At 42.6% G+C, this 27,500-nt stretch overlaps 2 protein-coding genes across 3 annotated transcripts in view; one reads left to right on the top strand and one right to left on the bottom strand.

The window, feature by feature from the left end:
• LOC311047758 (genetic suppressor element 1-like) overlaps nt 1-24,637 on the bottom strand; it is a 69,943-nt gene extending 45,306 nt beyond the window's left edge. For both annotated transcript variants that reach the window (XM_084060604.1, XM_084060608.1), the window contains exon 1: nt 24,575-24,637. In XM_084060604.1, the coding sequence (XP_083916730.1) occupies nt 24,575-24,611 (37 nt within the window). In that variant the 5' untranslated portion in view covers nt 24,612-24,637. The remainder of the gene's footprint in view (nt 1-24,574) is intronic.
• On the top strand, nt 5,748-10,825 carry LOC311047773 (uncharacterized protein). Its single transcript, XM_084060633.1, has 7 exons — nt 5,748-5,865; nt 7,368-7,826; nt 7,922-8,053; nt 8,285-8,355; nt 8,601-8,705; nt 8,978-9,086; nt 9,335-10,825. Exons 2-7 carry the CDS (start codon nt 7,743-7,745, stop codon nt 9,470-9,472), a joined length of 639 nt encoding a protein of 212 aa, XP_083916759.1. The 5' UTR covers nt 5,748-5,865; nt 7,368-7,742; the 3' UTR covers nt 9,473-10,825.
• Nucleotides 24,638-27,500: the final 2,863 nt, after the last annotated feature.

Genomic DNA, 27,500 nt, shown 5'->3' with positions numbered 1-27,500 from the left:
CCTTGGTATCAGGCAGAAACCTCCTATGTCCAAAACCGTTCCTTTGTTATCATTATTTTAAAAACATTTTAAGATAGTGAAAACACAAAATAGCCGATTTACAAGTTCACAACGTGTCGCGACATGTTGAGAACTTGTACAGTAGATCGGCTATTTTGTGTGACACTCTTGTGCGTCAACAGCAAGGCATTAATCTGCGAAAAAACATAAAAAGTTGAAATATGGAGATAAGAGGTTTGCATGTGTTTGTTTTTCTACACTTGAGATGTTCTGCCTTTGCTTTTGGACTCCTCTCATCTGGCTTATCGTTATATCTCCAGAGAGAAGACAACATAAAAAATAGATTATGGTTGCTTTTTCTCTTTTCTTGTTGTTGTTGTTTTTTTTACTTGGCAACAGAAAGCCGACCTGCTCCTGCATTTGTGTGTGTGTGTGTGTGTGTGTGTGTGTGTGTGTGTCTGTGTGTGTGTGTACGCGTGCACGTGTGTGTGTACATGTGTGTTATGTGTTTTCTCTCTCCTCTGTGTTATCAAGCTGTTGTCATGGTCTCTTATTCTCCTCATTAATAACAGTGCCCTTGAGGTGGAGCGGCACGACCCTGTTTTCAATAGCATACTGTACGTGCGCGCATGCACACAGACGCACGCACGCACGCACGCACGCACGCACGCACGCACGCACGCACGCACGCACAATTATACACAACACAAATACAAGCATGATCGCACACACACACACACACACACACACACACACACACACACACACACACACAACACACACACACACACACACACACACACACACACACACACACACACACACACACACACACACACACACACACACACACACACACACACACACACACACACACACACACACACACACACACACACACACACACACAGTTAGCACGCCAGAAGAGTGCCTGACAGCAGCTTCCTTTGAGACAGAACACCTCTGCCCCCCCCCCCCACACACACACACACACACACACACACACACACACACACACACACACACACACACACACACACACACACACACACACACACACACACACACACACACACACACACACACACACACACACACACACACACACATATGTGTACACTACACACACACACACACACACACACACACACACACACACACACACACACACACACACACACACACACACACACACACACACACACACACACACACACACACACACACACACACAAACATAGTGTCCTACTTAGCATAAAAGCAGTGATTGAATTCCTCCTCCAAACAGAGCAGCGCCCTGTGTTAAGAGGCAGACCCTGTGTGACATCTGAACCACAGAGGTAAAATAAGCAAAGACCTGAAAGACAGCTTGGGGGGATACAGGGGGGGGGGGAGAAACAAAGAGCAATGAGTAACATGAGTAGAAACTAGAAAAAGTGCTCCTCGCAGCACAGGTCTCCGCCAGGTCAGGAAGGTTATTGAGGGCCAGCAATGTTCGGAATTCGCCAAGCAGGATGGAATTTGAAAAATCGGACGCAACCTTGTTGATCACTTGACTATGGAAATAATGTGTACCGATTTGCATGATGTTTGGACCAAATTTGTAGTAGTAACATAAAATATCATCAGAGGGGTTATGGCTTAATTTGTGAATTAAAGGGACTTTGAGCGGGCTACTTAGAAAAGCCCTAAAATAATGTCAGGTATTATTATTATTATTATCAATTCAACAGTCACGTAACTGCATCTGCATCAGGCTGTACCAGGTGATACGTGTGGCATTTACTCTCTCTGCCATCACTTTGTTCTGTCTTCATTGTCCCGTGTCAATTGGGAAGAATTAATGCCTTGAAAACACAACGTTCACTTACCACGTCTAAAATGGCGTTGAGCGCCACATCCAGCCACACCACGGTGGGTTTTGTGTGGTCTAGAACGGGCCGTGTTGCCATGTACATTCTGTTTCCTTCTTTCATTCAGGTGTATTAAAATGTCAACGTAACTGCACACCTGTTTAATACCTGAAACACAAGAGTGAACACAACTAGACGCGTCGCAATTCAGGGCAATTGCAAAGTGTGGTTGCGCCGACGCCGGTCGCGGGTCGCGGCCGCCGGGACTCGAGGAATACGCCTGGAGGAATACCGTCGGAGGCCGCGCGATTCGAATTCGGTGCCGATCGGATCCCGCGTTCGTGACGACGCGTGCCGTTTTGATTTTAGGAAATAGGCCCGTCCCACTAAAGAAACAGGCCCCTCCCACAAATGTAGCGGGCCGATGACATCGTCATGCCACTCCTGTGATCACTTGCTTTTCTTTTTGAGGGAACTGATCCCTCCAAAAATCATGTTTTTGTGTCAAACGGTTACATTTTGCAAATTTGTGGCGTCCCCTATGGGTCAAAGTGGAAATGCTTTTGGGAATCTGTTGAGTAAACCACCCTCGACATGTGATTTAAACGATCTACCCCTTGTTATTAGATCCGCCCATTCCATTGGGGTTTTTAAGTCCTTACTCAAGACTTACTTTTTTGACCTGGCTTTTAACCAAAATTAAGCTTTAACTTGGATTTGTTGTAATTGCTCATGATGTAATTGTACTTTGAACTGTATTGTGTACTTGTTGTTCTTGTTTTGTTGACCTGTACAGCACTTTGGTCGGCGACAGTCGTTTTTAAATGTGCTATATAAATAAAGTTTGATTTGATTTGATTTGATTAGCTGTGGTCATTGAGAGGCCCCATTTTGTGGTTCCACATATAGAAAGCCCATTCATTCAGCCCATATAGGTTTACGAAAAATATGTATTTATATACATTATTTTAAGCCTGGAACCAAGCCATCCAGACTCCTGGTGAATCATGACCATAAAACATTTGATTCTGTGTAAACACATATTTGAAAACCGCAAAAAAGGGTAGTCAGTAAATATAGTATAGAATATAATAAAAAATGTAAATCATTTTTGAAACATTCTAACAACACAAATCTAGTACGGGGCTCCCTGCAGGCACAAAACATTTTCAGATGGGGGTTAGGGGACAAATACATATTAATTTTGGGGTCCATGACATGAAAATATTTGAGAACCACTGGTTAAAATAATTTAAATTTAAAATTGTGAAGCAAGCCCAAATGAGCAACTAAGCCCAAGAAACCACAACCCACACAACCAAATTTTACAAGCAAAAATAAGCCCAAAGTACGTTTGTTCTAAGCTGGTCCACCTGGCTCTCATTGGCTCTCATTGGCTCTCATTGGCTCTCATGACGTAGATGTTCGTACCTTCTTTTTATATACCTTGGTGTAATGCAGGTTATCAGTTGCCAGATTTTGCAAAAGAAACAAGCGGCTGTGTCGATAAAAACAAGCCCAAAAGAAGCAACTAGGCTAATTCTTTTCCACTTTTACATCGGCTGTTTGAAAATAATAGATCAACAAGCTCACAACGTGTCACATCATGACACGTTGTGAGCTTGTAGATCTGCTATTTTCAAAAAATATTTGGAAAAAAAGTAAAATATTCAGTTTTTAAAAAAAAAACATTTTATCAACACAAATCTTGTATGGGGGTCCCTGGCACCACATATTTTCAGATGTGGGTCTGCGACAAATACATATTAATCTGGGGGTCCTTGACATGAAAGAAATGTGGGAACCACTGGTTTAAAAAACATTAGAAAGCAAGCCCAATGAAGTGAATACAATTTAAAAAATAAATAAATAAAATGCTCATTTATAAGCAGACATGGCAACACGGGTAACAGCGTATTAGGAGCTCCTTAGATCTTGCCGTCCTTTGCGGTGACATCAAAGCGTGACGTTGCTGTTCTCCACTCTGATTTGAGTACTCCAATTGCCGCGCGAGCGCTCTCCTCCCTCCATACACACACACGCAAACACGACGACGGTTTGTTAACAAGCGCTGCTTGTTTGGAAGTAATAAAAGACTCTTATAGTGGAATAAACAACTCATAATATATTAACTTTAATCGACATAGACGTCGAGTGTCAGTGCTTACCAGGGGGAGGCATGCGTTAATCCGACAGACCTGCATGAGCAGATTGTGGAAAGAGAAGTGAATTATCTCTCCATCCATCAGGTGAGTTTTACTGCAGGTGTGTGTTAGCTTAGTGTCAACCTTTCCCATGTCAAGGACCCCCAAATTGACACTTATTAGCCCGCGGACACTCATTTGAAAAGATATGCCAGGACCCCCATAAGAGAAGATTGTTTACAGCTCTAGCAGTGATTCTCAACCATTTTAATGTCAAGGACCCCCCTAGTTTGACATGCATTTAGGCTACGGACCCCCATTTAATGAAATTTCTATCTCTGGGTCCGTAATTTATATTGTAAAGTCAATGTTAATTTGAGAGTGTACAAAATGGAACCAAATGGACCCGGTTCCATTTGTACACCCTCAGAGTTGCAGACCCATAAGGGTCCCATTTGGTTCCTAACTATGATCTATCCATCATGTAGCTGGGGACCCCCTAGAACTCCCTCAAGGACCCCTGGGGGTCAACGGACCCCACTATGAGATCCAATGGCTTAGCTCAGTGGTTCTGAAACTTTTTCATGTCTAGGACCCCAAAATTGACACATAATAGTGGAAAAAGTACTCAAAGTCTGGAATTCCAAATGTACTTAAGTAAAAGTAAAAACGTATTTGGTATCAAAATGTACTTAAAGTACCACAAATAAAAGTACTAAAATGTTAGAAAATAGCAGATCTACAAGCTCACAACGCGTCGCGAGCTTGTAGATCTGCTATTTTCAAATAGCCTAGGTATAAAATGGGGCTAAAGTGGTTAATGCATGTTTTATAATGTAATGATGTATATCTACAAAGTTACAAGTAACTAAAGATTTCAAATAATTGTAGTACAATATTTGATGGTTTAAGTGGTTACACAGATGCGTTCCCGGTTTTAATGGGTTAAATAAAGGTGCAATAACACATAAAACCCCCTCTCTGCTCTCTCTAGATGGCGAGCAACAGGTCGTGGCACGCCCGCTACCCCGTGCTGACCTACGTGCAGATCATGGTGTTCTTCAACGTGTTCACACCCTCCTCAGTCTATGGAGTCAGAACAGTCTCATAATGAGTGAATGCACAAGTCTTGGTTTGTATTCACACATTTGATTTTTGAATGAACAAGTTCTGGTTTGCATGTGTTTCGTGTTTGTGTTTGTGTTTCAAGTCCACGTTCGTGTTTCAAGTCCACAGCTTTCGTGTTTCGTGCGTTTGTGTTTCAAGTTTGTGTTTGTGTTTCAAGTCCACAGCTTTAAATCCACAGTCTGTGTATTAAAGTCACGTTTGTGTTTTGTGTTTGAAATCCACAGTTTAAAATTCACAGTTTGTATTTTGTGTTTCAAATCCACAGTTTAAAATTCACAGTTTGTATTCTAAAGGCACATTCCAGATGCTCTGCTTCACAAATATAATTCTCTATTTATCTCCAAAACACTCAATTTACAAACACAAATCGGTTGGTGTGCATTTGCACACTGCTTCTCTGTGGTGGATCTCCTCTGTGCACGCACGAATCTTTTTGAGACTGACCTGACGGTGGGCGTAGACAAACGTCGTCATTGGCTGATAAATCTGTCAATCAAAATCATGATTCTGATTGACAGGTTCATCAGCCAATGAGACGGGTTCCCTTTCAGCCAATCATAAGTGCTGTTACATTTTCTCCGGCAATCAAACAGTCATACTCATATATCTATTCTCTGCACCTGGCTGCGCAGAGTAGAAAGCAAAGGGGGCGTAATGGCGGACACGACAGAAGTTTGGGGCAGGGATTGAGAAACAATATGAAGAATGCTGCTGGAAGTAGTGGTTAACAACGTGAATCTGTAAGTAACACATTTATGTTATTATCCCCTCATTGTAAATCATCTAATGTTATTGAATTATAATAAGTTGAAGCATTCTGCTTAGCCACGTAACAGATGATGATGATGATGATGATGATGGCATGCCGACGTTGGGTTTAAGCCTCAAATTCATGGTATTTGTCTTCACATGAGGGAAATACTTGTTTTACAAGCGAAGTGTAAGTTGATTAAGATAAGAGTTGGATTATATTATCGAAATATAAAAAAACCTCTGGTGGGGTGGGTGTTATATTGAAACACGTGACCCGTAGAAAGATGTAACTAGGGGGTGTTTCCTGGCTGTGAGTGACGCATATGGTAGCATATTTCTACAGGTTACAGGTGTCAGCGTGACACCGCACCTCATTATTGTCATTGAAATCACAGAAGACAAACCTAAACAGTATGAGGGCTCGTCTTTGTTTATAAACCGCGGATTTTAATATATATATATATTTTTTGTGACACGTTCAAAACTGAACTGTACTGTAGGGTCTGCAAGGTAACAGGATAGGTGGGCACTAGGGACATCTGGGCACCTCGATGTAAAATGGACTATTTTGTCCAAAATCTAAAAAAGTGTAAAATTTGGAAAATGTTTTTAAAGTATACATGATTAGAACAGGGGTCTTCAACGTTTTCAATGCCAAGGACCCCCTAGTTAAGAGAGAGAGATGAAGAAGGGAGTAAGAGACCCCCACTACATATTGCATAAAATTGTGTTGCAGGTTAAACTTTTTCATAGATTTCATAGATGTTGCACTATCATGTTGGATTCATGTTAATGTGTATTTTAAAACTGTCAATACTTAGTACACCTGACCTTTCACTCTGTACTTGGTCTGATCCTTTTTCACACCAAACCTCTTTGCCGAAAATAGCCGATCTACAAGCTCACTGTAGATTGGCTATATTTGGTTAAAGTTCTCCTCAGAATAGGGATGCTAGGGTTCAAGTGCTTAATGAAAACTGATAATAAATCCAATCACGAACATTTGACGGCCCCCCTGTAGTTACTTTGAGGACCCCCTGTTGAAGACCCCTGGATTAGAACATTCTTAAACATTTGACATTAAGGTTTAATATTTCTACAATTACTACAAATTGCTGCAAAACCTGTATAACTAATCGTTTTGGGGCAGAAACAAGAAGTTGAAGGATAAAATTAAGTCTGTTAATGATGTACCGTGCATGTTCACATCAAGTATACTTTACATTACTTAAGACTGTTAATGATGTACCGTGCATGTTCACATCAAGTATACTTTACATTACTTAAGACTGTTTTTTATTTATGTATTTTATGGGTAGTAGCCTAATCAGCAGCTGAGCAAAATAGTGTAACATCATGTACTTTTTAATTATAATTCTGCATTTGATAGAACAACATTTGAGGATCTATATTGCTATATTGTGATTTATATCATGTGCCTCATACTCTACTGTCAGTGCCTTATATAAATCTTATTTTCTCCCCCTAGTTACAGGGACCATCTCATCTAGCCATGGGTTCAGAGCAGGCCAGTCATGGCCAGAGGCAGCTCACAAGTGCTGGACATTCCTCCAGTCCAGGCAGGCCAGAGCATGGCAAGAGGCAGCTTCCAGACAGCTCTTACAGTGGGGCAGGCCATTCCTCCAGTCCAGGCAGGTGTAACGGCCGAGAAGTGCAACGCCCTGAGCCGGAGTCGAACCCATGACCCACGGCTCACCAGTCCGGCCAACAACCCACCTGCGCCAAAGAAGCTAGCTCCCTCGGTGGAGGAAGTTGTGGCGAGTTGGGGACGCTACACAGGCCAGAGCATGCCAGTCATGGCGAGAGGCGGATTTTACAGGCCCCTGGGGGGTACACCACTAAGATGCCGAAGGCAAACTGCCTGACGTGTGGGAATCTTATGCCTTTGCAGATGTTGCCGTTGCATCTGCGGGCTTGCTCTTTGAACGTAAGCTGTACAGCTTTCCTCTAATTTCTGAAGTTATTTTTTCTCTTTTGTGTGCAAATGAGTGTTTGATTGTCTCTAGCTCTGTCTTTTTTTAGGAGAGTAAATCCGAGGCATCTCCTGACGAAGACTGCACGATTATTGAGGAGCCAGTGCGCCGTTCTACAGCTGACGCAGACCTTCCTACTGCTGAGATTGAAGACTCCATAGAGATGGGAGAGTCTTGTGAGGTAATCGAGGCTTATTCATTATATTCCATAGGAAGTAATCATAAGTTTCACTTCATAATGATATGATGCTTAAAGTCATAAATGGGCATGCTGTTTTGTTATGGAACACACAATATACTCATTTTGGATCATAGAATTATATTACTATTGCTAGACAATATCGTATGTCTGAGGTTCATTAACTTGGACTCTGTTTTTGTATCATTCTCTTTTGCTTTCTTTGTTTTGCAGGTTTGCCCAATCTGTCAGAGAGAATACCCAATAGATGTCCTTCCATTTCATGGCAGTATGTGTGGTGAATGGTAAGACGTTTTGACTATAGATTCAGATAAAAAGATGTGTTTGTACATGTTGGCACATGTACTTTATGTACACTGCACAAACACACTTTAAATTAATAATGTCATTACTGTATTTGACAATGTTATCTACAGATAAATATTTCTTGCGACCAGCTTGCTTGGGACCAGCTGGACAAGCAAGGACTTATTTTGAAATAGTCATGAAAATGAGTTATGATTTTACATTTTTTATTTGGGCTGCCTAGGGAAGCAGCCAGGACCAGAAGTGGAGAGGAATTGCCAGCACCTTCAGTTCCAAGAGGAGCTGAATTCTCAGGACCTTCATGTCAGTTGTTCCGACAACATGAATGGTGAAGACGTCAATCGACATGTTTGTCAATTGCCATGCAGAAGCTGAAGACTGGCTTCAGTATTAATCAAGGTTGGTATGTTGGCGCACACACTTCCTATGTTTGATGTTTACCTGGTATCCTATTTTGTATGACGGTATTTGCACCCTACTTAATGAAACTATATCCAGTATCCTGTCGTTTTGTGCCTAGTGTTCATGCCATATACTGCCATTAAATGGGGCACTGCCATCTCCCCTTTGTTTTTACATTTTCTTTTGACATTCTGCTAGTCTCACACTCAGTTTCGCTGTCGTGACACTGTTGACCAGGGGTGGAACCGAAACTGCAGCAGCAGCTCTGGATGTTGCTGATCTTGACCATCGTGAAACTATTGGTTTGGTGGGTAACGGTTACAATTTAGCATGTCTTACACAGAGTTTTACACCATGTTTGTCATCACATGCATCAAACGGATAAGTGAATTGGTCAGTGTTGGCAAATTTTAACAAGCTTTGTGTGTCCCTCTGATGTACTCCAAATGTTGACTATTTGAAATTCAACTTTTGCCCTTTTTGTGGAATGCCTCCTGGAGGCAACTTTCTACCTAAATAAATTTGGTCCCCTTTTGTGATGTGTCCCTGTTGTAGCTCAAGAAAGCAGATCTTACTGAAGAAGAAATGAGCCGTGTCACTGATCTTTGCCACTCCTGGTATCAAGCTACTCTGAACTCCACCAACCAGGACTGGCTGTTTCAGTGTCTTCTTTCACATGCTGTAATAATTTGATCAATGAGGAGAGTAAAGGGTTAACATAAATTAGTTTCAGACTTATTAATATAGTAATTAAGAGAGAGAAAAACCAAACTAATGCCAGTAAACTTGAAAGTGATGTATTTTCTTTTTAAAGTGGTTAGCAGAGTTATCTATTCATATTGGGTTTTGATAAGGAGTCAAACAGGTCTAAGGTATTTGGTTTTCATATTTAATATAAAACGTTAACTAAGCAAAGACTATGGAGTGGTTTTATGTTGTATGAGTGGGTGCAGTGGATTGGATGCGAGGGGTTCCAGAGTAACAATTGCCCGTGGGAGAGAGCGGAAGAAGGTAGAGAGAGGAAGGACTGAGAAGAATGTATTTGGAGAAATAAGAAATGTAAAAAGGCCTCAGTACATTGTTGGGTACAAGTGTGTCAGTGTTTGCCAGCGGAGCGTGTGGTCAACTGGCCGGAGAACTACGCCATTATCGAGACATCTGCTTGGAAAAGACTGTTCTGGACAGAGAGTCCAGCTCTGTTGCCGTTTGAAATGTTTTCCATTGCAAGTACTGTATCAGAGAAATGTTTTCCATTGCAAGTACTGTTTGAAGACTCTGCAAGTACTGTGTCAACAAAGAACTATCTGTTGGAGTTACTGAGGACCAGAATCACCGCATCGCCGGAACGTCTCGCAGGCCTGCAACGTGGGGTGGATGTGCGTGGGTGTGTGGGCCCACAGTGTGTTCATGGTTTAAAGTTACTGTCAAGTTCACGGTTATTATGGGTTAAGTTCATGGTTAAAGTGTTATTTTTGCAGCTTTAATTAAATGAGGGTTAAAGAAAGGTGAAGTAAAAGTCAGGGAAAGTGATGGGGAACAGATCTTTTTTTTTTTTTTTAACTAGATTTGTTGCAATTTTGATACATGACGTGTGTGTGTGTGTGTGTGTGTGTGTATATTTTTTTCTAGGTATATCATTTAGTTTTGGTCAAGTGTTTTATTTGGGGAAAAAACAGTTTGTTTTTGCACATGCATGAGTATTTGGGTTATTTGGGTAGGCCTATTGTGGTTTAAGTTCATTCTAAAAGGTTTTTAAGCCTTGCCATATATTTGTTTGTCATTTATTTTCATTTCATTTTTTTTATATTTTATTTGAATTTAAAAGGGAATTCATTTGTGTAAAAAAAAAAAGAGAGAGAGAAAAAAAAGCAGCAATAGTGTATACTGAACAGTCAAAACCCCTATTTAAATTGAGACACTCTTGTGTACACAAGTCACTCGTGTTATCTATGCTGCTGCATTGTCTGAAGGAAGCCAAACAAAAATACGTTTTACTCTTATGTACCTACACACAAACTCTTAAGTACCTCTACACAAAGCACAACCTTGAAACTTGGTCTGGATCAGTGAACTTGAAAAATGCAGCTTTATAACTGCAATTGTTAAGGTGTATACCATATAATTTCAATAAAGGTTGGTGTTAAACTTTGTCCTATAATGTTCCACCTGCCAGTCCCAAAGCAATGGACAGATTAAAGGAGGTGTAAGCGAAGCTGGTTAATATGTACGGTATATTCCCAAATTATTATATTGATGGTATTTATTCAGTAACAGTTCTGTCGCTGCAGCTCTTAAGTAAAAAATAGCATTCTCAGGTTGGGATACCAATTTCATCCAAGATTAACAGTGAAGTTGGAAGTAATGAAACTAGGGGAGTGAGGTCATTCCCTTTACATTGCCCCCCGTCTATACATCCATGTGATCAGATGTTTACAATCCTGGCCGTGCACCTATGAAACTACTGCTCACGTCAATTGGAAAACGTTTACTTATCGTACTTGTTTCATACCTGTCCTACACGTTTAAGTCATCAGTGTTGATTTTGTTCATGTGTTAAAAAGCTTTATATCCACATGGTAATCATTAGTGTTCAGTTACAGGGTTCTCAGATCTTCAGTACCAATTTCTTGAAATGAATGAGCAGACAAAATTGTATAAGCAGATCTGGGTTCTCTCTGGGTGTGAATTGGGTGTTTCACAAGTTATAGAGCATTAAACTTTATAGAACTTTTCTATGAACTAAATGGACACCAGGAATTTAAATCTAGTCACCACTGGCCTGGTCATAGCTGTGTCAGTTCAAGTAACGGGGCACACTGAGCACTATATTTTGTCATTCTAAGTCAAGTGGATGGAAGAGTTCACACAGACTATAAAAGGAAAAACAATGTTGAACGATATACAATGAAATACAATGGTGAACGATAATGCTCAGAGTGAATAGCAAGTGAAGTTCCATTTCATGACATTTAAATTCCCCATCACTACTGTATGACTTATAAATGTTTAATTATCAGCACTAGCAATCGCTTACCAGGACAGGCTTGTTTGAAAACGTCCATGGTCTAAAGTCAAGGGTGGACTCTGTGACATGAAACATGTAGAAGGAAAAAAAGCTAACCTTGCAAGTGTTTAATACTTCTTAAAGTCCCTTGAACAACAACACTGCAGTACAATGTTCTAGACAATTTTATTTTTATTTGGAAGCTTTCCTAAAACTAAAAGCTCATATTTGACACACCCGGCATCTCATTATGATGTTGCCTCAAGTAAGTTCACAACATATTGGACAGTGTTGAGATATATGTCCACTCCAGAAACGTAAGAGCACTTATGATTGGCTGAAAGCGAACCCGTCTCATTGGCTGATGAACCTGTCAATCAGAATCATGATTTTGATTGACAGATTTATCAGCCAATGACGACGTTCGTCTACGCCCACCGTCAGGTCAGTCTCAAAAAGATTTGTGCGTGCACAGAGGAGATCCACCACAGAGAAGCAGTGTGCAAATGCACACCAACCGATTTGTGTTTGTAAATTGAGTGTTTTGGAGATAAATAGAGAATTATATTTGTGAAGCAGAGCATCTGGAATGTGACTTTAAAATACAAACTGTGAATTTTAAACTGTGGAATTCAAACACAAAATATAAATGTGACTTTAATATACAAACTGTGGATTTAGAGCTGTGGATTAGAAACACAAAATACAAACTGTGAATTTAATACACAGACTGTGGATTTAAAGCTGTGGACTTGAAACACGAACCTGTGGACTTGAAACACGAACGCAAAGCATCGCATTTGTAGTGCTGAACCAAAAAAACACATGCAAACCAGAACTTGTTCATTCAAAAATCTAGTGTGTGAATACAAACCAAGAGTGTGTGAATACAAACCAAGACTTGTGCATTCACTCATTAGGACTTGTGCATTCACTCATTATGAGACTGTTCTGACTCCATATCAGTCTGCCCGCCGAAGTGCTGCCGCATCCGCACGCTGGTGATGCAACTACTGCTGGACAAGCAGCTGGAGGTACAGTAGCAGCACACACAGTAAAATCAGAAAGTTATAATGGGGCGCTGATGGCCAGGTGGCAAGTACATATCATTGTGGGGGTCCTTTGACATGAGAAAAGTTTGAGAACCACTGATATTATAGCAGGATACGTTTTAAAAAAAAAATGTTAGGATTTAGAATACATTTGTAGGATCCCCCAGAAGCAAAATATTTGAGTTAAAAATGTTCGGTTTAAAACATATATATATATATTAAAAGTTTGGGTTTGGGGTCTAAAAGATTAGGCTCCAAGAAAAGCTTAGGTTCGGGGCCCCAACACATGCTACAAGGCCCCAACTACAAGCTCACAACGCTTCGCACTGCAAGGTGTTGTGAGCTTGTAGATCGGCTATTTAATTTTTTTTTGCCTTTCTTGTAATATTTGACAATTTAGCCAATGTTTGACCATTTTTTATAGTATAGTTGGCTACTTCTGACGCAGTAATGGTTTATTATTTTATTTTTATTTGTCATTTTAGAGGTATTAAAAAGGTCTTAAAAGTCCTTAAATTGTAACTTTAGAAAATGTTCAAATATCCTGTATTCACTTATACTGTATGTTGGTTTGTTTACTGTTGAGTGAGAAAATAATGTTTACAATAAGCTAATCATCTGGGGACCCCCAAAATAATTTGGGTCCCGATCCCCAGTTTGGGAACCATTGTTCTACTACTCAATGCTCAATCTAGGCATTATCATTGTATTGTGTAACTGCTGTTCTACTTTTATGGCAGTAGTATGGCATAATTTACAGTAATACAAACGTTTAAAGGTGGGGTAAGTGATTTTCTTTGGTTAAAATAAGTGTTAGATAGCTCTATATTCTGATAGTAATCATTGCTTTAGAGTGTTTGTTCAGTAACAGGAGTCTCCATGTCTCTCCAGCTCTACAGAAAATGAATTTTCAGGTCAAGATACCAATTTTATCCAATCAGGATAGAGAACTCAGACAGGATACAGATTAAACAAGTGAAATTGGAAGTGATGACACAAAGAAATGAGCAGACACAATTGGAACTGGAACACTATACAAATTAAATAAATGGGCACTATCTCCTGATTGGCTGAAACTTTGTCACCTACCTGAAATAAAATGTATGTTCTGTTTATTAAAGAGCTGGAGAGACTGGGAGACTCCTGTTACTGAACAAACACACTATCAGAATATAGTGCTTTAGCCTTTTAACAAAACACTTTTTCAACCCAAAAATATCACTTACCCTACCTTTAAGAAAATGTAAAAATGCAATGTTGAAAATATTTTGATGAATCTAAATGGCGTTTTGTTAGTCAATATCTCATCTGCTTTTAGAAGCAATTGAAAATACGAATGATGTTGCATAGCCTATACTTTGTTGATGCCCCCTAGGGGCACTGTGCTTGAATATCTGTCAGCTCTCCAAGATGATCAAAAGCTTAAGACTTAATGCCACTTGAACCCCCAGCATCCCTATTCTGGGGGGAACGTTCAGCAAAAATAGCCGATCTACAAGCTCACAGCACGTTGTGAGCTTGTAGATTTGCTATTTTTGGCGAATCAATTTGTGTAGAGTGAAAAAAGAGCATACCAAATCTTTACAGGTCAGTTTTTATCAAGTATAGAGCGTTTAAGTGGTCCTGAATTTGCATCCTAACAAAAGCTTATTCATCCTAGTGTATGACGAAGGACAATTTCACGATAAATTAAAATCTCTGCGATACGATTATTGTGACAGTTGTGACAGGATACAGTATACGTATACAGTAAACATATTGCCTCAATTCACTGGCTCCCTGTACATTTCAGAATGATTTTTCAATGCTATTTCAAGAAATAGCAGATCTACAAGCTCATGTGCCGAGCTTATAGATTTGCTCACTTTAATTAATGTTTGTTTGTCCTTCTTTCTTTCTTTCTTTCTTTCTTTCTTTCTTTCTTTCTTTCTTTCTTTCTTTCTTAGAGTGGAGACAGACTGTGCCGTTGAAAGGCTCAACCCGAGGATGCCCTTAGAGATGGAGATCTCTCTCTATACATGGATTTGTTTGCATGGGGGATTCCTCCACGCCAACGGCCCTGGTCTTCGGTGGTCTCCACCGTGGATTGATTGCTGATTGACGCAAAATTCCACGACAGTGTGTATGATGTGTCTTCATTGATGCAGAATTCCACGACAGTGTGTATGTGTCTTCGGTGGTCTCCGCCGTCGGCCTCCACCGAAGACCTCGGCCAGCCGGGGGTTTCCTCTGAAGACGACTCTAAGTAGGAACCTCTTTTCCTTTTCCTTTGCTGGATGCTGCAGCTGCTTCATGCTGCAGTTTGTTGGATGCTGCTTGTGGTGTTGGTGTTGGATGCTGATTGTGTCGTATGCGTGCTGATGTGGTTAAAGATGTTGCTCTGCTGCTTTTTTTCCCAGGTATTTTTTTTCAGGTTGTGGAATCAAACGCCGACGTTGAATCTACGACTATGTTGGTAGTGTAGTGTTGTGGCTGTTATTTTGTGGCTGTTAGTTGGTGTGTGTAAGAGAGATAATTTTTCTCTCTTATGTTTTTAGACATAGGCCTCTGTAAATCCGGGCATGAACCTGGTAATTTGGGGGGGGTGGCAGGCGGGCGTTCACACTAATCACATGACGCTGCTACATTTTAATCAATGACGAGCTACATTTTTCATTTAAAAGTTGAATTTCTTGCCCGAAGAAGATCAAGAACATGTCGATGTGTTCCAACATACCTGAAATGAATCAACGAAAAGCACATTTTGAATGATTTCTTCAGTCTTCAGTGAGAAGATGATTGATTTGACAACGCTGGACATCACTTATCATGATGTCTGGGAAATAGTTTTAGGCCAAAAACAAAACACAGAACAAACTAGAAAAAGTGCTTTCCGCCAGGTCAGGTAGGTTATTGTGGCCTCCTGGTGGCGCTAAATGTGAAAAGGGTGCCATTTCTTCTTAGGCCTTGCATGGCAATCGTAGCCTACTCTGCATTAATGATTTGAGGCATTTTGTTCCAAAAATATGTTTTGCTAAATTAGACCTGCTGGTGGCACTATAACAGGTCAATGTTAAAAGGGTGGCATTTGTTCCTCAACATAGTGTGAATGTGCATGCAAAGTTTATCCTCAATCGGACGCTTTGTTCATGATTTGCGGCATTTTGTTCAAAACAAGCCACTACTGCAAACTTTGGATGTGAATCTCAGCCAATCAGGATGTAATCAGAAAAATCAAACAGATCCGTCTTGATCACATGACTTTAGAGATCATGTGTACCGATTTGCGTGAAATTTGGATAAAATCGGAGTCATATAAAAAAAAGAGTTTTACATAAGTCGGCCTCCTGGTGGCGCTATAAAAGGAAAAAATGCAGGCCAATGACCTTTAGGGAGTGCGCATACAAAGTTTTACACAGATCGGTGCATTTATAGATAAAAACACGAATCGGCCTGTTTTAGCGCCACCATGAGGCTGATTTGAAAATTCAAATGGCATTTCTTCCTCGGCCTAGTGGGAATGTGCGTGCAAAATCTCATGGAAACTGCATGCTGTGTTCATGATTTGAGGCATTTTGTTCAAAACAGGACACTCCTGCAAACGCTGGAAGCCATTTTTAGCCAATCAGGATGGAATATGAAAAATCTGAAAGACACATTTCCGTTTAATGACAATAGATATACACAATAAGCGTTCTCAAAGTTAGTTTGTGCTCTTCAGTAATACCTGAGATGGCAAAATCCAAGTGCTTTGGTTGCAAAATTAAACAAGTCTCCGCCAGGTCAGGTAGATTATTGTGGCCTCCTGGTGGCGCTATAATAGGCCAATGTGAAAAGGGTGGCATTTCTTCTTAGGCCTTGCACGACAATCAGACACTGCATTCATGATTTGAGGCATTTTGCTCCAAAAATGTGGTTTGCTAAATTAGACCTGCTGGTGGCGCTATAACAGGCCAATGTGAAAAGGGTGGCATTTCTTCCTGGGCCAAGTGGGAATGTCTGTGGAAGCCAATCAGGATGGAATATGGAAAATCAGACAGATCCGTGTTGATCACATGACTATAGAGATACTGTGTACCGATTTGCGTGTTTTTTGGACAAAATCTGTAGGAGTAATAGCAAAAAATGTGTTTTGCAAAAGTCGGCCTCATGGTGGCGCTATGACAGGCTGATCTGAAAAATTTGGGGCAGAGGTTCTGCTGTGGCATCCAGGGAGTGTGTGTGAGCAGTTTCACAGCGACCGGGCCAACGGTGGCGGAAATTAGCTGGTCACAGACAGAAGGACGGACACACGGACGGATGGACGGACGGACGGACGGACGGAGGGTAAAACATACTCTCTCGCCATGCCTTCGGCCTGGCGGAGACAATGAAGGAATCAAAGCAGTGGTTCTCAACCTTTTCTGGATCAGGGCCCATCTGACCACTTAGGGCATGTTTGTTTTAATGATCAATCAGTCGATTGTGTTCCACCTTGGATCAGGAACTAACATTGAGTTCTTAGATATAGGTATCACTTCTTTCATATTAATGCTATATTATCATTACAATCTTAGTGTTTTGCCAATTATTTTGGGGCCCACTTGCAATACCGGCACTTGCTGCCCAGCAACACATAGGTTGAGAACCAGTGAATTAAGGAATATGGAGGAATTCCCCCGACTGTCATTATACAACTGCTATGTTTACGGCAGGACAACTAGCCTTACAGCATAGTGAACCAATAGTGTTCAACACTGTGATCTAAACTTGGACTAAATTGGGTATTTACTTTCATAAATATATACTTTTGAATCCAGATAAATTCATTACTCTGATCGACCCACAGAACCCAAGTCAAGCCCAGGAAATGGGAGAAAAAAAAAGTAAAATGACACTGCAATACAATATGCAATATATACTACTGTACAATGCACTGCACTCTTGGCTACTTTCTAAAAACTTGTTAGGGTCGGGTTATGAAATAAACGGTTCACAGTATGGCGCCTGAGGCTGAGTGAGTAGTGTGTGTGTGTGTGTGTGTGTGTGTGTGTGTGTGTGTGTGTGTGTGTGTGTGTGTGTGTGTGTGTGTGTGTGTGTGTGTGTGTGTGTGCGTGCGTGCGTGCGTGCGTGCGTGCGTGCGTGCGTGCGTGCGTGCGTGCGTGCGTGCGTGCGTGCGTGTGTGTATGGAGGGGGGAGGGGCCCCGCATGTGACATCTGCCATAAATCACAAGCCACAGTGTCCTTGTAGCTCTAACACATATCATGGAAATCAATGCAGAGGTCAAGTCGAACAGAGCTGCCCGGCCCACTGAAATGCCACAACAGCTAATAAATATGGCTGACGAATACACACATCAACAAGCCCGCTTTCTCACGCTATTGACCCGTGATGGATAATGTGTGCGCGTGAGAGTGCGCGTGCTTGGACATACATGCACATACACACACACACACGTGTGTCCATGATTTGATTATTTTTATGTCAATTCTGCTCCATTACATACATAGCACAGGGAGGGGTTGCACATCAGAGCAACGGGCCAGAATCCAACTCATGATGTTTGTGCGTACATTGTGATATGTATCTTATGATGTTTGGCCACCACAGCACCCCCCCCCCCCCCCCTCGCCCACTTAGTGGCCTGTGTGAAAAATATCAGTCTTTATAATACATCATATTGTTGCATGTCTCATTTTAACAACCATAACCATTTAAACCCTCTATAATTAGTAAAGTAATACTAGTTGACCACGGTCAGCTCTGGTCCACTCTTTTTTTCCCCCCTCTACAACAGATCTCTTTGCTGAAAACAGCAGAGTGCGACACGTTGTGAGCTTGTCGATCTAATATTTTCTGCAAATGTTCCCCCCAGAACAGGGATGCTAGGGTTCAAGCGGTTAATACTTTTGTGAAGTCATGAAAGCATCAAGGATTCTCTCTTGGGGTTTTATTCAAACCAAAAATACTTTCTTTGTGTTGTGTGTGTGGCACATTTGCATAGCGGTCACCTGACGACTCACCACGGGAAAACAGTAAACCGTTGTCTTTGAGAATTCATGTGGTGTGAATGGCCCAGGGCTACAGATAACAAAATGCCACTTGCTTTTTTCTTACGATACGGCATTAAGGTCACCGTGTGCTCTGGGTAATAAAACTAACCCCTCTTCATACAATCTCTCTCTCTCCCTCTCTCTCCCTCCCTCTCCACTTTCTCTTTCATTAATTTCTGTCTTGTCCGCTCCTCACTATCCTTTTATCCCTCTCTCTCTCTCTCTCTGTTCTCACTAACCTTTCACACACACACACACACACACACACACACACACACACACACACACACACACACACACACACACACACACACACACACACACACACACACACACACACACACACACACACAGATGTTTTAATGGAGATTTCCTTATGCAGATATTGTACATTATGCCCATCTGTCTTATTAGGCTGAATATCTGACATTCTCTCTCTCTCTCTCTCTCTCTCTCTCTCTCTCTCTCTCTCTCTCTCTCTCTCTCTCTCTCTCTCTCTCTCTCTCTCTCTCTCTCTCTCCCCTCCTCCTCCTCTGTCTCGCTCTCTATCTCTCCCTTATCCCTCCTCCTATATACCTTGTCTGATCATGCTGTGATCTCCCCATGCTGTACACGCACAAATGCATGAACACAGACACATAACGTAGCGTGCGTGCGCACGCACGCACGCACGCACGCACGCACGCACGCACGCACGCACGCACGCACGCACGCACGCACGCACGCACGCACGCACGCACGCACGCACGCACGCACGCACGCACACACACACACACACACACACACACACACACACACACACACACACACACACACACACACACACACACACACACACACACACAACCCCCCTCCGTTGTCAAATAATCACTGAGGGGCTAGTACAATATATGGCTGACACTGTCTCCACAGCAACAGCAGTTAGGACCATGACAGGGGGGGTTCAGTGTGTGTGTGTGTGTGTGTGTGGGGGGGGGGGGGGGGGAGAACATATGAGGTGCTATCTCAAACATACAGTACACACACGCCTACATGGACACATACACACAGGTACACATAATTGCACACAAAGACAGATGCTCACAGCTGCTCACAAGACCATTTACAGACACACACACAAACAGCCAAATGCACACATGTGCACGCACAGTCGCACACATTCTGAGCCACGTTCACCACAATCCCATCTATATATTGAGACCTAGAAAACAGAGGATGAAAGGGGGAGAGAGACAGAGTGACAAAATGTGTGTGTGTGTGTGTGTGTGTGTGTGTGTGTGTGTGTGTGTGTGTGTGTGTGTGTGTGTGTGTGTGTGTGTGTGTGTGTGTGTGTGTGTGCGTGCATGTATGCGTGTGCATGCATGTGTGTTTGTGTGTGTGTGCATGTGCCTTGATGAAGATGTAGGAGGCAGCAGAAAATCTCTCCAGGAAGCCCCCCTACACACACACACACACACACACACACACACACACACACACACACACACACACACACACACACACACACACACACACACACACACACACACACACACACACACACACACACACACACACACACACGCAAACACACACAGGAATATACAAACAATGACAAAGTGTCACATAATCACTGTCATTCAATCATTTATGAAAGCAGATGTATAATTCACAAAGCATCATGAAACATTCACAAGGCAACGAACATTGTTTAAACCCAATCCCCCAACCTATAATCACCCCAACCCACACCCCCTCACACAACCTCTAATTCCCCCCTTCTTTCTTTCTCTCTCACTTCATGTCTTTCTCCTCCCCCTTTTCATTCTGTCTGCTTACATACAGCAGTCTCTATCTTTGAACCCCCATCACCTCTATCTATTTTATGTCTTCTCTTCTTTGTCACCTGTCCCTCCCTTATCTCTCCATCTCTTTTGTTTCCCTCCATCGTGTCTATCTGTCTTACCCTGTGCGTATTATGGAAAACATTAACAATGTTAGAATAAACTAGCCTAAAGTACACTGGACTGGATGCCTTTGTATTAACATAAGGTTGATTCATTCCTATTCATCTCGTGGCCTGTTCACTGACCCCTCTGTCCCCTTTCTCTTTTTCTTGTCACGCTGACTGTCATCCTGTGTTCAGACATACATAAGCACCTTTCTCGGGTAACTTCAAACCTCTCTCCCTGCCCTCTGCTACTGATGCTGACCACACGCTTTGCTTCACACTATTGGCCAGTGAATGAAACATTCATGGCTGCTGAGCCAATAAGAGATAACAGAGTCCCCCGAGCAGGAAAGAGAGTAAACCACTCAGTTATGAAAGGCCACCAAGCACAGCCTGGTACGCTGCCATTGTGTTCACTCAACCAACCCTAAATCTTACTAAAGGGTCTACATGGCCACTTGCAAGACAACTGTTACTGAATTAAGGGTGTGGTGGTCTGCCATGTTCAGCCCACAAACTATAAGTCCTGGTATGTTTAAATTGCTTCCTACCATTTTCCAAAGCATACTGTAGGTTTATTTTCATTTTTGAGGTAGCCACTGGATTGTGGACTCCATCAATTTCAGTACAGTATGAAAATCAACGTGCAAAGATTTGAAACACTTGAGCTTGTTGATTCAACACAGGGAAAAAGATACTGTTGCCATAATCTTATGTTATCATTGAGTTTTAAAGCAGTTGAAAGCATGGATTGATATGAAAATTGCAGCCAAAAATAGATCCTGGAGAAAGCCTTGTTTTACCATTGAAATTAAAATCTCTATGACTACTTAACACTTCTGCACATTCACCCTCCAATGTTGTTTGCTCACAATAACACACATCTCCTCAATCCTAATGGTTCAATCTAAGGGTGCCACTCACTCTTCATGTTACACGTTCAGCACAGGTCATCACCATAGACAGTAAAAAGTATGGACAAAGTTACGCTGATAGACTCTAGAGACCGCAAATGAAGCCTATTTTTCAGCAATTTCAAATCCGCCATCTTTCTATAAAAATGTACACGGAAACTAATGCTGGTTGGGACCAGAGCGGGTGTGGGGAATTAATGCTATTGGTTGTGTAGCTTGTCAATCAAATCATCACAAGGTAGCCACGCCCCTCCTACAGCATACCCTACTTTATCATCAAATTTAAAATAAATGGCACCATCATTTACCAAAACTTCATGGTGATTGAAAGAAGACTTTAAACTAGCGACTGGAAGCATATAGTATTTATGACAATGTTTATTAAGGTATTAAAATCAAGTGTAAAGTTCGGCAAAAACCCATCCGCTTGAATGGAGCCTAATTCTTTCTGACACCAGCAGGGGTGAAACAGCGAAACTACAGGCCATTCATATGAACTGTCACTTCCTATACAGCCTCAATTTACAACTCAGAAGCTGGCCCCTTGGTCACCACCAGCACCTCTACTGCAGCTTGTCACTGATCAAACTCCCTCCACCTCCCCAGCCTCCTCCTGTTGTCGCATGAATGAATGATTAATTATGTTAGTTGTACGGATTTCTGTGGATTGTGTCATGTTTAATATCTTTGTATCTTTAAGTTCCTCCTAAAGGGTTCAATGCTTTGGGGGAGGAGGGGTTGTGATCTCAAAGTCTGTGTCATTCTTCCGCTGATTCTTCTCTAGTAGGCTACCACAGGAGCAGCGTCACACAAATTTAATGCAATATCATTGCAATAAATGGTTTATCTTGACAAAGGTGTCTGACTGAACTGAGGTTATTACCCGTAAGTTTGAATTTAAACAACATGGGGTCTTATCACAATGTGTGGCTTCATGTGGATCTGGGACTCCATGTGGCCAATCTATGACGTCAGTCATCTATGCAGGCAGTACTTGGACGTCAGTACTTTTATGTTAGTCATATCCATATTTGAGCAAGGTTTCAATTTGAGCCGACCGCCATTGACAGTCAATGATGGAAGTCAATCGGATTGACTTCCATCATAACATTAAAGTGAAATATTTAAAAATAAATCAATCATGAAATATGAAAATAATTCAATTACTTCCTTGGCCTACTGATCGGTACAGAGGTTTGTGAAATTAGGCCCGGGCAAACAGACAGACTGATAGACAGAGAGACAGACAGACTGACTCACAGACCCATTTCTAAAATGGTAAATGGTGCATTTATATAATAAAATATGTGTATACACATTTTTATATTTTTGTGTTGTTATAATTATAGGGGAAGTTCTCTATAAGCCTTTGGGCTTACAGAGATTATTTTTCTGTTTTTAACTCTTTTTATGTGCTAATAAATAAAACTTTAAGTCAGCCTTCATCCAAAGCACTTTATAATGTATGGTGCATTACATTCACACACCAAGGGATGAGGAAACCTTAAAAGGCACCAACCTGCTCATAGGGAGCAGTGGAGTGTCTTGCTCAGGGACACTAACCCAGGGGAAGCCGGGGATCGAACCGGAAACCTTTTGATTCCCAAGCAGCTGCTCTGCCACCTGAGCCATGTCGCCCCCAGGCTATATGGCTAGACGGCTTGCCTCCTACAGAGCTACACCGTAAATAAGAAATACAGAAATCTGGTAATTATTCCAAAATCTAACAAAAGATATGCTTTGGAAAATGGTTTTATAGTTTTATAGTAATGTCAAGTGAGCCGGCAGTCGCAGTCAATGGGCTAAACAGGCGGTATCATGGTAACTCTACCTTTTTTCCTCAAGATAATACATTTCCCCATGGATAGTTCAAAGATTTGTCACACAATTTGACAGGTAGACTCAATTCAACACTCACAGTCTGACATTAACATGATTTTCTACCTTTTTCACATTGCATAGTTTGACATGTAATAATCGTATACTGTAAGATGGCCAAAATAGTGCAAGCATCTCAAGCACCTTCAACCAGTGGAAAGAATTCTGACAAGTGAAATTATCTAGTGTTTAAATGATCTTATGTAGTTGGAATGTAAACTGAATACATTCAGACCTGGCACATATAACTGACTACTACCACTGGCTGTATGTATCCCAAATGCATTACAATAAAATGCTAACTTAAGAAACATGAAACCTTCTTCACACCAACAGAATGCTGCAAAACAGGCTACCAGCTGCTAATTAATCATAATTACCAGTCAGAGGTCAAGACGCTAAAGAATATCAGTTTGCACTTAGGTCAGATGTTTGAGCCTGAGGAAAGACACAACCATTGTTTGTATCAAGCTTGATTACACTTCCAGGTGGTATGGTTGGAACTCTGGAGCCACACCCACTGACCCTTCCTACAACCTGATTGGTCAGGTACAGTGGTCAGTACTGTGGTTTTATTGTGATGAAAACCATTGGTTAGAATAGATGACAGAAAACTCTCAGAACAACTGCTGAATTATTCACAACTAAAGACCATAACAGGAGCATGTGGTACACTTTCCAAATCAGTAGGGGTTGATGTGACACAGTTCATCATGGTAATTCTGGAAGAAATGGTAATTGTCCAGCCAGTGGTAAAAGATGCAAATGCAAACACACTTCCTGTAACCATGAGACCTCAGAGCAATGTACAGTTTGACAGAACACAGAATACCAGATTCATGGTTTTATTTTTCCCCTTCTAAAAATATACATAACTCTCAGCACATTTTGATGAATAGGCTACATATGGAAGGTATCAGTTACTACATGCAACGTGATGGACACGGTAGATTTGCATTAAAAGGTGTAGTACTAGTGAGAACTTTGGGATAATAACAGCCTTACCTGGGAGGTAGTAGTGTGGAGTCTTTAATCCAAACATGGTCCTGGATCAGTCTTCTATCGACGACGTCCACACAGAGAATAGGAGAGAGAGTCTAGGATTATCAGAGCTTGGGAGGGGAGGGGAGGAGAGGAGGTGCGCGCGCGCGCGCGTGTGTGTGTGTGTGTGTGTGTGTGTGTGTGTATGTGTGAGCGTGTGTGTGTGGCGGCCGGCGGGGGGGGTGGGGGGTCAGGCTGTTATCAGCCGGGTTAAGGAGCTCGTCGTTGGTGTAAAGTCACAGACGGCTGGCCTCGCTCTGCCTCCGGGCCCTGGCCGAGTCGGGGTGGGGGGAGGGGGGTGGGGGTGAAGGGACTGAGGTCAGCTGCAGCCTCGCCCCCCTCTGCCCAGACTCACGCCGAGAACAGAGGATGGAGGGATTAGATGGAGAAAGAGGGAGTAATCTGGGAAGACCGGTGAAAGAAAGAAAGAAAGAAAGAAAGAGTGGTGATATGGAAACAGAGAAAGATATAGAGAGAGAAAGGAAAGAAATTAAAATTGTCCAGCAAGCTGTGGATGAGTGACGTTGTGGTCATGCCATCCTTTACTGGGTAGAGCCCCTGATGGGGGGGGGGAGAGGGGGTAGAGAGTTGAGAGGACAAGAGGAAGGAGAGAGGAGATAGGGAGATGGGGGAGAGGGGAGAAAGAGAGAAAGTCTTCAGTCGCTGTCCTCTCCTCTGCTCTTTCAGTCGTGCTCTTTGTAATTCCTCTTCTGGTCTCTCGTCATTCATTCAGTGGTCTCTTGTTCGCTCTCTCTCTATAATAATGATGATGTGGTGCCTTCATCCTCCTGCCTCTCCTCTCTTCTCCTCTCTTCTCCTCTCTTCTCCTCTCTTCTCCTCTCCGCCTTGGTTCCACCACTGACTGCTGAGCTCGCCCAGCACAGAGGAGGAGAGAGAGGAGAGAAGAGGAGAGGAGGAGGAGGGGGAGGGAGGGACCCTGCCAGAGAAAGGGGGGGATCATAAGACGGATGAGTGAGAGAATGAATGAGCGTGTGTGTGTGTGTGTGTGTGTGTGTGTGTGTGTGTGTGTGTGTGTGTGTGTGTGTGTGTGTGTGTGTGTGTGTGTGTGCGTGCGTGCGTGCGTGCGTGCGTGCGTGCGTGCGTGCGTGCGTGCGTGCGTGCGTGCGTGCGTGCGTGCGTGCGTGCGTGCGTGTATGTGTGCGTGTGTGTGTGTGTGTGTGTGTGTGTGTTTATGTGGCTGCCAGTGTTTGTATGAGTGTGTGCATGAGAGTGTGTGTGTCCATGTACAATATGAAGAGAGAAAGAACGGATGACTTGGATACCGCGCGTGAGTGCGTAATGTGTGTGTGTGTGTGTGTGTGTGTGTGTGTGTGTGTGTGTGTGTGTGTGTGTGTACAAAGAGTGCAAGATGGGAGATTGAGAGAGAGAGATGAGAGAGAGGAAGAGAGGAGAGAGGGTGTTGATGCAGTTCTCATTATCAGTAGATTGGACTGCTGCCTGAGTGACAGCTGATTCATCATGGAGAGAGAGAGAGAAGAGAGAGAGAGAGAGAGAGAGAGGAGGGGGGTTGAAACCTCCCATAAGCATCTGCTTCATTCAGATCTCTTCTTCTCTTCGCTTCACCTCCTCTGCTCTCCCTCTCTTTTCCTTCATCTCCTCTTCTCTCCTCTGCTTCCTTTCCCTTTCCTCTCCTTTGTTTCCTCTTCTCTTCTCTTCTCTTCTCTTCTCTTCTCTTCTCTTCTCTTCTCTTCTCTTCTCTTCTCTTCTCTTCTCTTCTCTCTTCTCTTCTCTTCTCTTCCCTTCCCTCCCCTCCCCTCCCCTCTCCTCCCCTCCCCTCCCCTCCCCTCCCCTCCCCTCCCCTCCCCTCTCCTCTCCTCCTAGCATGTCCTTGTATCATCACAGAATCAACAGTCAGGTTGCTTTGGAATGCAGACACATTGTGCATGCAGTGATGTGACTCGCATAATGTATTGTCCATGCACACACACGGGGGAAGATACGCACGTAATACAGACCCAAGCACAAAACAGTCACACACATACACATAATATACTGAAAGAAAAAACAGCCCCCACCCCACCCACCCACCCACACACACCCCTCCCCAGCCGGTCACATGCTGCAAGCGGAGCGCCATTGATTAGACAGGCCTCATATGTCTGACACATCACGTTAGCCGGGCTCTCCATCAATTACAGTCCAGCCAGGGCCAGCCAGTGTCCCCATCTACTGTCAATGAGACCCCATTCTATCACGGCCATGTTACAGCCTGGGCTACTTTCTCTAAAAAGAGAAATGCATATGGAGCCTGAGTGTGCAAGACTCTCACAGCCCGCGCTACAGCCAAGTTCAACCCTCCCCCCCCCCCCCCCCCCCCCCCACACACACACACACCACGCACGCACGCACGCACGCACGCACGCACGCACGCACGCACGCACGCACGCAGCACGCACGCACGCACGCACACACACACACACACACACACACACACACACACACACACACACACACACACACACACACACACACACACACACACACACACACACACACACCAAAACACATGATACTGTATATATACAGTATATACACCAGGAACAATTATTTTTAATTAGATGCAGTTGCAAGAGATGATTTTGTGATACATTTTGGAGGCGAGCACAGTAATTGACCCTTATGCATTGCCCTTAACCCACCCCATCATCCCAAAATGGCTGCTGTGTGTGAGTATGGTCATTACAATAAATTGCTTGTTCACGGTTGGTGTAGCAGCCATATACAGTATATCGTCTCTGTCGGGTGGAAACCTCATATGTCCAAAACTGTTACTTTTCAGGATTTTCAAATTCAAAAACAGCAAAGGTATAGCAGATCGACAAGCTCAAAACGCGGCGCGAAGCGACGCGTTTTGAGCTTGTCGATCTGC

This window comes from Gymnoscopelus microlampas, assembly GCF_963454915.1.
Source record: "Gymnoscopelus microlampas genome assembly, chromosome: 6".
In the NCBI taxonomy this organism is placed as follows: Eukaryota; Metazoa; Chordata; class Actinopteri; order Myctophiformes; family Myctophidae; genus Gymnoscopelus; species Gymnoscopelus microlampas.
Note: the sequence above shows the minus strand (reverse complement) of the source record. Positions and strands in the feature narration are given on the sequence as shown.